This window comes from Aethina tumida, chromosome 5 (genome assembly GCF_024364675.1).
Source record: "Aethina tumida isolate Nest 87 chromosome 5, icAetTumi1.1, whole genome shotgun sequence".
In the NCBI taxonomy this organism is placed as follows: domain Eukaryota; kingdom Metazoa; phylum Arthropoda; class Insecta; order Coleoptera; family Nitidulidae; genus Aethina; species Aethina tumida.
In genome coordinates, this window is record NC_065439.1 from 14,928,761 (window position 1) to 14,942,968 (window position 14,208).

Below are 14,208 nucleotides of genomic sequence, written 5' to 3' on the forward strand. Positions count from 1 at the left end.
CATAGATCCGCGGCGATAATAATAAAAGGCAATCACCCACATAACTAAGGTCAGAGCAGTGCAACGAACCTCTCTCGAAATAACTGCAGCGAGCTACGCGAACGATCCAAACACTCTCGTACGTCACAATTTCTCAATTTTCAATAAGTACGAGTATGATTTAAGTTGAGTTTCGTGTGGCTTTATTCAGAATGCAATTTATTGGGTTGACGTACCGATTTTGAAACGGTTCAGTTAGGTAAGACTAATTTTTTTATCGACTGGTTTTGTAACAATTAAGAGTCTTCAGAACAGTTTTTTTTCGATGTAATCTAGTTAGGTTTTGAAACCTTTCTGATATTTAAGATGTTAAAAGACCGTGTAATGGTTGCAAAATATTATATAGAAAAAAAGTGAGTAATCGAATAAAAATGGGAGATTAGTTCGAAGGGGAGTATTGACAGATAAGCGGCCGAGTCGGCTATAGAGAGAGAGATATTAAAAATATAAAAATAACAATGGCAGCAGCACCGTGCCACTTATTCAAGGTGTCGCCGCGATAAAAACAAACCGATATTCGTACGCGCACGCATAAATTAAAATATTCGGCGACCCAATTAGAGGTCAACAAAACAACGTGCGGCATCGGGTTGCCCGAAAAATGGGTCGGCCGAGCGGCGCAGGAGGTGGAGGGCGAGGCGCGGGGCCCGCGGGGCCTTTGACCAGCATCTGGGTCGGCGGATTTTTCGCAAAACCGTCCGTCCCCCCACACACACACACACGGCCGTCGCCGTTGTCGTCGTCGGTGCCGGCGAGAAGAACAAATGAATCAGAACAACGGGCGCGCGCCGCCGGTTCAACGCACGCGCGCCGCGACGCGCCGGTCAAAGACACCTCACCTCGCCGAATATGGGTTTCTCGAATGTTCGCGCGCTGCGCCGCACCACCGGCAACGTCACCACGTCATCGCGAGCGCGATCTCCGGTTACGTCAGCGAGGCGCGAGTGCGGTGTCGATGACCCGCGCCGCGGACCTTTGTCTTCGGGCCCGAGTGCGAATCGGGAGCGGGGGATTCCCGAAAACGCGAACTGGGTCACGAGTGATGTTTCACCCGTTTTTCGGTTTTCGGACGGCGCACGGCCGTTATTCTAATTGGGCGGGCTGTTATCGCTGCCACTATTGATAACTGGGCGAAATAATTGTTTGGAATAGTGACCTGGTTCATATTTATTTTGTTGTTTTTGTTTGTGACTGTTGTTGACCCAAGTAAACATACTTATTATTTGGAAACTTTACAATTTTTTCAAACAATAGATATTTTTCTAAAACGTTAACACAATAAACAATTATCAATAACGTGTGTTGTACGAAAAAAATGTAAATGAAAATAACATCAAAAATGGTCAATTTTATAGTGGTCATGTCATGATTATCAGCAATATATTTTGAGGGATACAGTAAGATTATAAAAAAAATATTGACAAAGTAGAAAGAAAGTTGATATTTCTGATAAGTAGTTAGTGGCCACCTTGGAAACTTATGTATGTGCTACATAGTTCTTAGAGGGCCATTTTTATTTAATATAATTAAAAATACAATATAGAGAAAAGAAAAATGAAGAGCTCTTATATGTTTGGTCTCTTGTTGGTCTGTTACAAATCCTGAACCAACTGGAACTAAGTCCAGTGCAGCACGTTAGGAACGTCGACAAATTCGTCGGCAGAGGATCACGAAAAATTGAAATATCGCCGAATGTGGAGCGCGGGCGCCCCCGTTCGCTTTTGTTTTTCAGCCGGTCGTCAAACCGAACGTTGTTGCATGGGCAAAAGGCTCGCGGATTGGGTCAACGAACGCACATAACTGGGTTGACGTTCGCGCGCGCGACCACAACTTGCATCATTCCGATAACGGTCACGTTCCTCTCTCACTCTCTTTTCTTTTCTTGCGTCGCATGCGCACGCGAGCGCGTCGCGCAATCCGCGATCCGACGACCGCAAGTTCATCGCCCCAAAAATTTCATCTCTCTCTCCCGCCCCCTGCGTCGCGCCACCGAAGGGGATCGATGCAGAGGAATGGGAACACCTTTTGTGGCCGACTAATTGCGGCTTCCATTTGGGAATTGGCGCAGGAATATTACGACTTGTTATGTACGGACGCCTTCATTGTTCCGAAGTGCCAAAGACTAAATCTTGTTAAAGAATTATATTATATTGTTGCTTTGTAAAAGCATTTGTTGATGTGAGCAACAGATAGTTTGAAAAAATGGCGAATGCGCCAATGCGTCATATCTAATCCTGCCCTACTGACGGAATCCCACATAAAACTTAACCTACGCCAACAATTGTTATCACCACCGAAAACCGTCAGCATAGTACGTTCCTTAACAAATCCGAAGCTTGCAGATCTTTTGCCGGATTAAAATAACCACCACAACAACAACAATGAAAAAATGAAGAATAATTGTGGCATGAAGAGAAAGAAGTGAGGAGTAGGAGGAGAGAACATCGACCACCGTCAAGTGCAACGTTCTCTTGGCGCGGATACCGTTACGCGTTCCCGCGATAAAACGATTCAGGTCGTTCAACCGCCCCGCTATTCTAGCGCCATCTCCACATCGGCCGTCGAACCCGCGACCATTCTAACTCCAATTTGTTACAGATGAGCAAATTTTCGCAAATTGTCACTCAGTGAAGAGAAAATACCTGATTTTATAACTGAAATTTAGATTATAAATAAGGGAGGAAAGAAATATTTATCATCAAATAAGATCATTTTTCATTTATTTTTATTGCATTATCCGTTTTCAATGTAACTCTATATTTAGAAAAGGTTGATTTTTTATAATTCCTGTCCTTCACAAAAAATTGAAAGGGCTAAATCCAATTTTTCACTAAAATAACCCCATCAAAGCCGTCTTAAAAGGAAGCCTATTGTTTGAACCAACAAAAAAATCACAGATCATTTTTTGTGTGAATTCGGAACATTTTTTATCGAATTCGCCAAAAAAAAATCGGAAGGGGTGCACAACAATACCCACGTCAAAGCACGCCCATTAAACCTGTCATTAAAGGATTGCATTGTTGTATATGGCAAAAAAAAACTGAAACTCGCTGTTCACGTGAATGTAGGCCAAATCGCTCCGAAACTTAATCCCCCACGGAAACGGGCAACCCTTCGCCCGACACCCCTTTTCGAAATCCGCATTTCTGAACAAAAAAAAAGGCCACCCCAGATTTTCGCAATCCAGGTAAACTCGTTCCGAATGCACGGACGGGGCAGGTAGAGGAGAATAAAAAAAATAAATTGCGTCTGCCATCTGCCGAAAGCGAAATTAATTCGACCCTTCGGTAGGGTGGAGCGATGGGGTTGTCGGCACAGGTGCGGGGGCGATTCACGCATGGCGCAGGTAACGCGACCTTGAACCGCACGTGAAAAAAAAAACATGAGGACCACGAACAGATGCCGATCGAGTCGACGGCCGGTTTTCGGCAGGACCGCTTTTACTTTCGACCGTTTTCGTAGGCCTGGTCGCGGGCCTATTATTAATTTCTACTTTCATTGATCGCCAGTTGGTCGGGGGCATTAGAAAAGGTGTTTGGACTTTGTGTAAACAGAGTCTATTGAACTGGAGAAAATGGCAAAAGTCTTCTTTTTTCTAATTAATCACAATTTTTATATTAATGAAGGAGATTCTTAATATAAAAATTGATGATTGGACTTTTCTTTTTTCATGGGGCATTCATAAATTACAACAATATTAAAGAAACAAATTTGTATAAACCGACGTTTACATTAATCAAAGTGCTTATTTGGCTGGAATCCATTATTACAAAAGGGTAAAGCGATTAAATTAATGGAAATCGGATCGAAAGAAAATTGTTATTGAACGTTCACATTTGGAAAGAGTTCGTCGACCCAAATTAGCATGCGATTGTTCCGTGCCGCCTCGAAGAGAGAAGGAAAGAAAAAAAAAATAAAAATCGTAGGTATCGCGGACCTTGAAGACGGAGGAGTCTTTTTGTTTTCAGCGTGTATGAGTGTGTGTGCGTTGGCCACGACGAAGGCCATTCGCCTATTTCAGCGTTGCGAGTTAGTAACCTCCGATCGGATTCCCCCCACCCCCCGAAGCGCGGGTTCTCCAAAGCAACGCGATCCCCCCGCCCCTCGCGGAACGACTCGCGGACATTGACATTTACGTTTAACCGACCTTCAACCTGGCCACTTTTGCGTTTCACGACAGGTACGGGGCAGTCCGCGAAACTGGCGCTGCTGTGTTCCAAAAGCTTTGATCGTACCCTTGGATCGGCCGAAAACCGCACCTTCCGGGTACCCTTGTGACCGTGGTACTTCCTAGTCCACCACATCAAGGTTCGTGTTGAGTTGTAACAAGCGCACTTCTAAATCCAATTGAACGTAACGATCGCTTACCTTACATCCTTCGCAGCTGTGCACCCCATAGTGGAAGCCGGACGCTTTGTCGCCGCACACCCTGCACAGGACGGTCGTGCCGTCGAACTCTGTAAAACAACGGAAAAACACCAAATTAAACGACAATCAAACGTCGAGCCGTTGAAAGAAAGCACGGGGCACTTTCTCCGCGGCACGATGCAACTGTTACGTGAGCCGGAGAAAGTGGCACCGCGCGGTGCATTGAGGATTCCAATTATGTAATTGGCCGGTGAAATGGAGTGGAGTGCGCCGCACTCTCGACAAGAAAGGTGAAACTCTCGGCGAATGTTTTTCGGGAGTTTCTCCTTTCCGTGCGCAAGGTTAACGATCTTTCGGGGCACTGGTATGCGAAATGCGAAACTAAATTTCTAGTGCAATTGCCAAATTTTATTCGGAAGCTTGGTAGTACTTTTGGGACTTTGAATAAATATAGAAAAACTAGTACTCTTGAAAGTAAATATAAACAAACTTCTTGATAACACAAATAAAAATTGTAATGGTACTCGGACTTTCATACAGGTGGTACTCAGTCAATCATCCATAAAAGCTTGAAAAATCAAATTGCAGTCTTATAGACCATTGTGGTGGCTGTGTTTTCATTGTGATAAAAATTGTGTTGGTACCTAAATTGATGCTCATTTGTCTCTCATTGTAGTTTGAGGTACCATAATCGACGTTCGTGATTTTCTCATTGTTGAGTTTGTTGATCATAGATTGTTCATTGTGGTTTGTCGTGGAATAAATAGGATTGGTACCTAAATTCAGTTCTGGTTCTCTGTGATTGCCAGAGAGTGAGCCCAGATCCGTGTAGTGGCTGGTGGTTGACTCCGGCAATTGGGGAATACCATGCAGACTGCTGTCCGGTGACAAAATCATTTTGATATCAATTTATATAAAAAAAACCAAACGAAACACTTCCGAACAGACAAAACACAAATTAAGTCACTTGATTACTGTTGCACACACACACATAGATAGTAATCCATGGCAGTAGCTAGAGGAAGAGTCACCCGTTGATAAGCGCACATGTGGTGTAATAGTTGACACTGAGAGAGGCAATAGGCAGTTGCGAGAGCTGCCCAAGAACTGCGGAGAGTGAAAGTACCCGGTGCGGACTGGTCCTCAAACCGTCGGCGTTATAGTAAATAAACTACCTGAAGGGCGGTGGACGGGCGATGAGGCCGTGGCGAGGAGGTGGGGCGCGGGGGGCGATTTAGCATCGTGAAGCCGCGAACTTGCGAGTTCATCGCATTTTGAAGTTGGAGGTCACTGACAACAATGCGGCGTGCGGCCAATCGGAGGCCGGCTCGCGCTCGCCGGATTGGTCGGCGGGGATCGTGGCCCCACCTGCGGCCGGTGCCGTGGTGGTGGCAAGAAGGAGCAGAAGCCGAGGAAGGCGAGTTCAACGGCCGCGAACCTTGACTGAATTACCCAGACAGGCGAGCAACTTCTGCGGCCAAGGCCGGCCAAAAGATTTGTGCTCACTCTCGACCGTTCGCCTTCTCGCACGCTCGTTCCTGCCGTAACTTTCGACGCGCACATTCCTGCCGGCCGTGGGCTTTTATTGTCGGCTGCTCGGATGGCTTTCAATCGGCTAATGTGGAACCGTTAAGGAACGCCAATCGATTCGACGAACTCGGGGAACAATTACGCATAAAACATTAATTCCCTTACAATCACACTTGGACAATCTCGATGCTAATACGATTAATAATTAATAAAAAAACTTGGTACTGAAGATTTTTAAGAGAAAATATTAGTTTCTTTTGTTTGTGTAACAAAAGCAGGTGAAATGTTGCTTTAGACAACTGTGCGTCGTACGAAACACGCGGATTCCTTTCACTACTAAATTTTCGACGCTGGCACCGCCGAATTCGAGCGCTCCGATTTCACTACAGGCTTTTCACTTGCACTTTTCCACACGAATTCACTAGAGTATTAGGTTTGTGTTCCACTCTGATGGTTTTTATTAAAATTACTATTTTTATGATTTATTTTTTTTTCATATTTCGAAAAATTTAAAAAATATAATCGGGGTAATTTTTAATAATTACAATGATTATTACAATCCAACAAAAAATTCAACATTTTTAATAAATAGACATAGATTTATTTTATTTATCATATTATCAGAAAATAAAAAAAATGAAATTCTTTATTAATAACAAAAAATTGTTTTGTGTTTTACTATAATAATTAAGAGTTTAAGATAATTTTGACAATTACTAATAAACTTAATAAAATATTTATATATTTCATATAAATATTTTTAATACATTATAATTATAAATTACTGATAACTAAAGTTAGAATTATTTAAAAAAGTGATAAAATTATTTAGTTTTATTTATTAATATAATATATTAATATTTCCTAAATAGGAATGAAAATGAAATTCATCAACAAAGGTTCATTCAATTTATATAATATAATCAGAGTTAATTTTTAATATTTACAATAATTGATAATTATTAAGTAGATAAAATAAAGTGAAATACAATCCAACAAAAAATTCATAATTTTAAATAAATTGCTAATTTTTATGAATATTATCAAAGCAGACAATTTTTGGACTTTGCAGTTGGTAAATTTAGTATAATTAAGAAAATAAACTAAGTGAAAGTCGTCATTATTAATAAATAATTCCATGTTTTAAATAAATATTTAATTTTTATGAATATTATCAAATCAGATCATATATACAGTTCAATTTAAAATTTTAAATAAATAGGTAATTTTTATGAATTTTATCAAAAATACCATTTTTGGGCTTTGCAGTTGGTTAATTAAATAGAAAATAAAAAAAATTGAAATTCTCTATTAATAATAAAAAATTGTTTTATGGTTTATTATAATAATTAAGAGTTTGAAATAATTTTAACAATAATTAAGATAATAAAAATATTTATATATTTCAAATAAATATTTTTAATACATTATAATTAATAAATACTGATAAGTTATGTTAGAATTATTGAACAAAATTATAAAATTATTTAGTTTTATTTATTAATATAATATATAGCAGTGAAAATGAAATTCATCAACTAATTAATCCAACTTATAATCAGAATTAATTTTTAATATTTACAGTAAGTGATAATTATTAAGTATACAAAATAAAGTGAAATCCAATACAAAAAAATCAAAATTTTAAACAAATAGTCAATTTTTTGACTATATCAAATCAGACCATTTTTGGGCTTTGCAGTTGGTAAATTTAGTATAATTAAGAAAATAAAATAAAGTGAAAGTCGTCATTATCAATAAATAATTCCATGTCTTAAATAAATATTTAATTTTTATGAATATTATCAAATCAGATCATTTATGCAGTTCAATTTAAAATTTTAAATAAATAGATAATTTTTATGAATTTTATCAAACAGACCATTTTTGGGCTTTGCAGTTGGTAAATTATATAGAAAATAAAAAAAAATGAAATTCTTTATCAATAATAAAAAAATGTTTTGTGATATATTATAATAATTAAGAGTTTGAAATAATTTTGACAATAATTAAGTTAATAAAAATATTTATATATTAAATATATATAAAATACTGATAAGTAATGTTAGAATTATTGAAAAAAATATAAAATTATTTAGTTTTATTTATTAATGTAATATATAGAAGTAAAAATGAAATTCATCAACCAATTCATCCAACTTATAATCAGAATTAATTTTTAATATTTACAATAAGTGATAATTATTAAGTATATAAAATAAAGTGAAATCCAATACAAAAAAATCAAAATTTTAAACAAATAGCCAATTTTTTTAATATATCAAATCAGACCATTTTTGGGCTTTGCAGTTGGTAAATTTAGTATAATTAAGAAAATAAACTAAGTGAAAGTCGTCATTATCAATAAATAATTCCATGTTTTAAATAAATATTTAATTTTTATGAATATTGTCAAATCAGATCATATATGCAGTTCAATTTAAAATTTTAAATAAATAACTAATTTTTATGAATATTATCAAACAGACTATTTTCTATTTAATTTACCATAATATTATTATATAAAAAATTGTTTTAAGGTTTATTATAATAATTAAAAGTTTGAAATAATTTTAACAATAATTAAGGTAAGTATTTATAATACATTGTAATTATAAATTACTGATAACTAATGTTGGAATTATTTAAAAAACTGATAAAATTATATAGTTTTATTTATTATTATTATACATAATAGGAGTGAAAATGAAATTCATCAACAAATGTTCATCCGACTTTCACGTGAACAATTTACGCCACCGTGACTTAATAAACAACTTAGTTCACATTTGTCCGAATTAGTGACTTATCCATGGATTATTTCCATAATCACTTGAAATATGTGCGTAACAGTAATTTCGTTTGAACCTTCCAAGCCGTTCCTGCACACGTAACTTACGTAACGACCTTTCGTTACCCAGGTTCATTATCCTGCCGCCCCCTTCCAGCACGCGAAACCCGAAATCGCCGTGTACGTATGTGTGTGTGTGTGTGCCGTTTTTTCATTCCTTTATTTCGTTCGGCCAGTCCTTGAAATCCGAACGACCGGAGGAAATTAAGCGTTCCAAGGTCCCGCCGAATGTTAACAACCTGCGAGGTGTCAATGTATTATCGGACATAATGGCCAGAGACTCTGGTTCGTCTTTCATGTAGGAAGTGCGACCGTGACGGGCATTATTAATTCGCCATCGTCACACAGATCACGTCACCGTTGTTGTTATACAGGGTCTATCTGAAACTGATGGCCGGTGTTAACGTACACGTTCTTCCTTGAACTCGTGCCGCCGTTTTTTGGCCACTGCTAACTATTTGGCCAAGGTGTTTCCTTTTATTTTTTGGCTGCCTTCGTTAATGGTAATTAAGGCCAATTATTATTCGAACTAGTTTAGTTGGAGCAACAGATTCTGGAAGGATGGAACACGTTTCGAGTGAGCGACCATAAATTGTGACTGGAGTGATTGACTCCTTTTCTACAGAAGGCATAAATCTGCATTTGCATAACTGACTTCGGCCTTTTGTGATTTATTGCGAAATTTTGCACCCTTTTATTGAACTGTTATTGCGAAACGTTAACCCTTTCACTTTTAAGTCCCTTAACATTTGAATAACAATGCTTAATGGTTGGACTTCAAAATCCAAGAAAAAATGATTTAGTTTTATTTTTGGTGCTTGTTAATGATAATGAAATAAATCGACAAACCTTGCCAATAGTTTTAGAGGTTTCGGCTGGTCATGGTGGACTGAGGTCACGTCAATAATAGAACGACAATGATATTTTTAATGCTATGAGGTGACGGAACCCATTTGAATATTAGTAATTATCCTCGAAAATTGATCGCCACCGAAAATAGTTGGGAGCATTAACCCCGTAACCTAGCAAACTCTGTAATTTGTTCGATTTTTCACTTGCACACCTTGAAATCTAAGACAATGGGTGAATAATGTTTGTTTTAATTTTTCGACCGCTACAATTCACAAGTTCTGCTCCAAGGCGGATCGTTTATTATTATTTATGATGTAACCGAAGCGTTCCGAGTTTTTTTTTTCTTGTCAGAGTGGCAGTTTGGCCATGACCAAAGCCAAATGGGTCCGTGACTCGACGGATTGTACACGGTGATTTTGGCACTAATAAAATATTTTATACGCCCCGCTTTCCGGGAACGAATTATTGGTTGTAATAAAAACGATTTTGAAAAAAATACAACACCAATAATGGTAAATTATCGGGTCCGAAAGTCGAAACGCGCCACGTTCCGAGAACGTCCGCCCGGGCAATAAAATCATAGACTTTCACTGCTATAAAAGTGTAAAATTGAAGGCGCACTAAAAGCGAAAGGGTGAACGTTTCGCAATGACAACAATTGGCGAGGGGTGCAAATCTTCGCAACTGAGGAAACTTAACCCCTTATGCAAAACGAGATTTATGTCGGATCTTTTGAAATTGACTCAATTCGTCAGGCTGATTTTGAAAGGATTTATGGCTCAGAACGGACAGACAAGGCGAACATATTTTAGGAAACTAAGGAGTGACAGAATATAAATTAATGTAGTTTTAACACAGAAAGAACAGTTAATTTTTTTTCTTAATTATTTCTGAATTGGGTGTAGATTTAGAAGATATTGAAAAAAACAGAGACTAGATAATGCCAAAATTTATTGGTCAAAACAAATGAATTAAATGAAAGAAACACAAAATATAAATTAACGCTGTTTTTAAGAGAGAGTGAAATCTGTTAAAATTTTCTCCTTAATTATCTTTAGATTAAGCTTAGCTTTAGAAATTTTTTATGGAATACAAATTCTGAGGATTGTTAAAAATTTAGTAATGCCAAAATTTAAGGTTTAAAACGAATATACTAAATTAAACGACAAAATTGGGTTTAGATTTAGATATTTTTTATGGAATACAAATTCTGAAGATTGGAAAGAATTTTTCTTCTTAATTACTTTTGAATTGGCTTTAGGTTTAAACATTTTTTGTGGAATACAAATTCTGAGGATTGGAAAAAATAAAAACTTAGTAATGTCAAAATTTAAGGTTCAAAACGAATAAATTAAATGAAACAACGACAAAACATAAATTTGTGAAGAAGGCAAAAAAAACTGCCAAATTTTTCTTCCTAATTATCTTTGGATTGGGTTTAGATTTAGATATTTTTTATGGAACACAAATTCTGAAGATTGGAAGGAATTCTTCTTCTTAATTACTTTTGAATTGGCTTTAGGTTTAAACATTTTTTGTGGAATACAAATTCTGAGGATTGGAAAAAATAAAAACTTAGTAATGTCAAAATTTAAGGTTCAAAACGAATAAATTAAATGAAACAACGACAAAACATAAATTTGTGAAGAAGGCAAAAAAAACTGCCAAATTTTTCTTCCTAATTATCTTTGGATTGGGTTTAGATTTAGATATTTTTTATGGAACACAAATTCTGAAGATTGGAAGGAATTCTTCTTCTTAATTACTTTTGAATTGGCTTTAGGTTTAAACATTTTTTGTGGAATACAAATTCTGAGGATTGGAAAAAATAAAAACTTAGTAATGTCAAAATTTAAGGTTCAAAACGAATAAATTAAATGAAACAACGACAAAACATAAATTTGTGAAGAAGGCAAAAAAAACTGCCAAATTTTTCTTCCTAATTATCTTTGGATTGGGTTTAGATTTAGATATTTTTTATGGAATACAAATTCTGAAGATTGGAAAGAATTTTTCTTCTTAATTACTTTTGAATTGCCTTTAGGTTTAAACATTTTTTGTGGAATACAAATTCTGAGGATTGGAAAAAATAAAAACTTCGTAATGTCAAAATTTAAGGTTCAAAACGAATAGATTAAATGAAACAACGACCCAACATAAATTTATGAAGAAGGCCGAAAAAACTGCCAAATTTTTCTTCCTAATTATCTTTGGATTGGGTTTAGATTTAGACATTTTTTATAGAATACAAATTTTCTTCTTAATTATATTGGAATTGGTTTCAAATTAAAACTTAGTAATGCCAAAATTTAAGGTTCAAAACGAAGAGATTAAATGAAACAACAAGAAAACATAAATTAATGAAGAGGGCAGAAAAACTCAAATTTTTCTTCCTAATTATCTTTGAATTGGGATTAGATTTAGACATTTTTTATGGAATACAAATACTAAAGATTGTAAGCAACAAAATTTATGATTCAAAACGAATAAATTAAATAAAACAATGACAAAATATAAAGTTATCTTTGGGTTTATATTTTTAAAAAAGTGTAGAACACAAATATACAAAAAATAGAAACTAAATTAAAGACAAAATATACTTAAAAATTATAAATAATAATAAAATAAACAGTTTTAAAGACTGGTAAAAATTGTTAAATTCTTCTCTTATAATTTGAAATAAGGTATAGATTTAGAATTTTTTTAGAAAACTTTTGAAACAAAACAATTTATATTATAATTTATATTTCATATCTCCATCAATTATCTTCAGACAGGGTTCAACGTTAAAAAACCCAAATTCAAAAGCCTCCACCGCATAAGGTGTCCAATTTTTTTGGGCCAACATCTGCGTCTTCAACCCGAAATTACCTGCCCACCGTCTCTCAACGTACAAAGAGACACGAGCCCGTTTTTTGGCCTTTTGCGTACGAGGAAGTGGCTCTTCCTCATTCCACGCGAGGGTGCAAAACGACACGTGGTGTACGACTCGCGTTACTCTCTTCGTCTTTTGTCCCACTCGTGCAGGGGCGTTTTTTATTTTATTTTCAAAAACCAGAAGCGTGCAGCAACCCGGAAATTGGTACCGCAATTTTTTTACTCGAAATGAGACATGTGGCGGCTGAAAAATTACATGTAATCAGTGCCGATTTTCCTATTGGAAGCAATCACGATTCGTGGAAGTGATGGTCGGTTTTAAGGGCGAACAGATGGTTCGGGTTTATTACTGGCATTACGGTCCTTGAAAACATCCACACTTGTGTGTTAAATAATAATTGTTATTGTGGCGTGTGGGTCGTGTCTGTTTTGTAATTGCTTTGCTGCATATGTATAATTATTATTATGGTATTTTCGGTAGTTAATTAGCCACTAATTTGCACATATAAATAAATTAGTAGTCAGCAAACTTGGTTTAACTAGAATAATATATTAAATTTATGGTATAATGGTTAAACATACAAGAACAACTTGAAGAGTCACATTTTTTATGTAAAATTGTTTAGGTAACTCCAAAAGGAGAAGAACTAAAGACCCTTAAAGTTGAGCAAAAAGGCTTTATTTCCAAATGTAATATTTTTCGTGGCTTTTTTGAATAAACACTAATTGTTTAACTAAATATAACTGCTAAACCATATTGTTTGTAATGGCTACCCCATTATTCAACTGAGTGAGAGAAATTAGATGTCAAAGGGGATACAAAGACAGTTTAGCATGTGTTCTTGCTCTTTCTGGATAGCAGATGATAATTGGTCACCCTCGTCATCCCTAATAACCTTAAAATCTTCATTGTGTTATAGCAACGAGACTTAGTTTTAAGACTCCAATACCACATGGCACTTGTTGGACATATACATCTGAAAGAGTTGTGTCTATTTATCAGTTTTATTACATCTTCATTATTTTACCATGATGACAAATACTGTTCATCTCCACCATTAGCCATTAGAGTTCTAGATCTAAGGTATATTGGACAACTAGCTATTGAAATTACAATTTATATGTCTACGTTTGAGTCAGGAGTGTAGGTGGGTGATTAAAGAAGCCTTTAACTAAAATAAAAACATTTGTTGATGCATTTAGGTATATATTTGGGACTTCATCATCATTATTCTGTGATATTATTGATACATTTCCACATGTTTTGGTTGTGATGCATGATAAACGTGACGACTACTTAATATACAGTGGACAATATAAAATAAATAACAATAAAGAGTTTTTATATCCGTTTCGTAGGGGGTATTGACTGGTGTTAACGGTTCCGCGGCCATTTTACACACACACACACACACACTATTCTTGGACACCGTACAAACATATTACTCACACAACGTACACGGAACCGCACATTATACGAGTCCGATTGCGAATTTTAAATGTGCTAAAATCTTATCAAAACATCGAGTGTAATAACCTTTGTGGAACGCAGAAAAACCCGAACGTTTTCCACGTCAAGGACTGTTTGTCCGTTTTAATTTTTTGTTTGGTACAATTTCGGGTAAACATAATAATCACGGTGCAGCGTGAAAAGGTACCGGGACTGGAAGAAATGCACCCCATAAAAGTTT

At 36.0% G+C, this 14,208-nt stretch overlaps 1 protein-coding gene across 5 annotated transcripts in view; it reads right to left on the bottom strand.

Annotated features, from left to right (window-relative positions):
• LOC109602277 (ecdysone-inducible protein E75) overlaps positions 1-14,208 on the bottom strand; it is a 111,506-nt gene that overhangs the window by 9,693 nt on the left and 87,605 nt on the right. For 3 of the 5 annotated variants that reach the window (XM_049967410.1, XM_049967411.1, XM_049967413.1), the window contains exon 2: positions 4,408-4,496. In XM_049967410.1, coding sequence (XP_049823367.1) covers positions 4,408-4,496 — 89 coding nt within the window. The other 2 variants (XM_020018614.2, XM_020018615.2) reach the window with 2 other exon arrangements.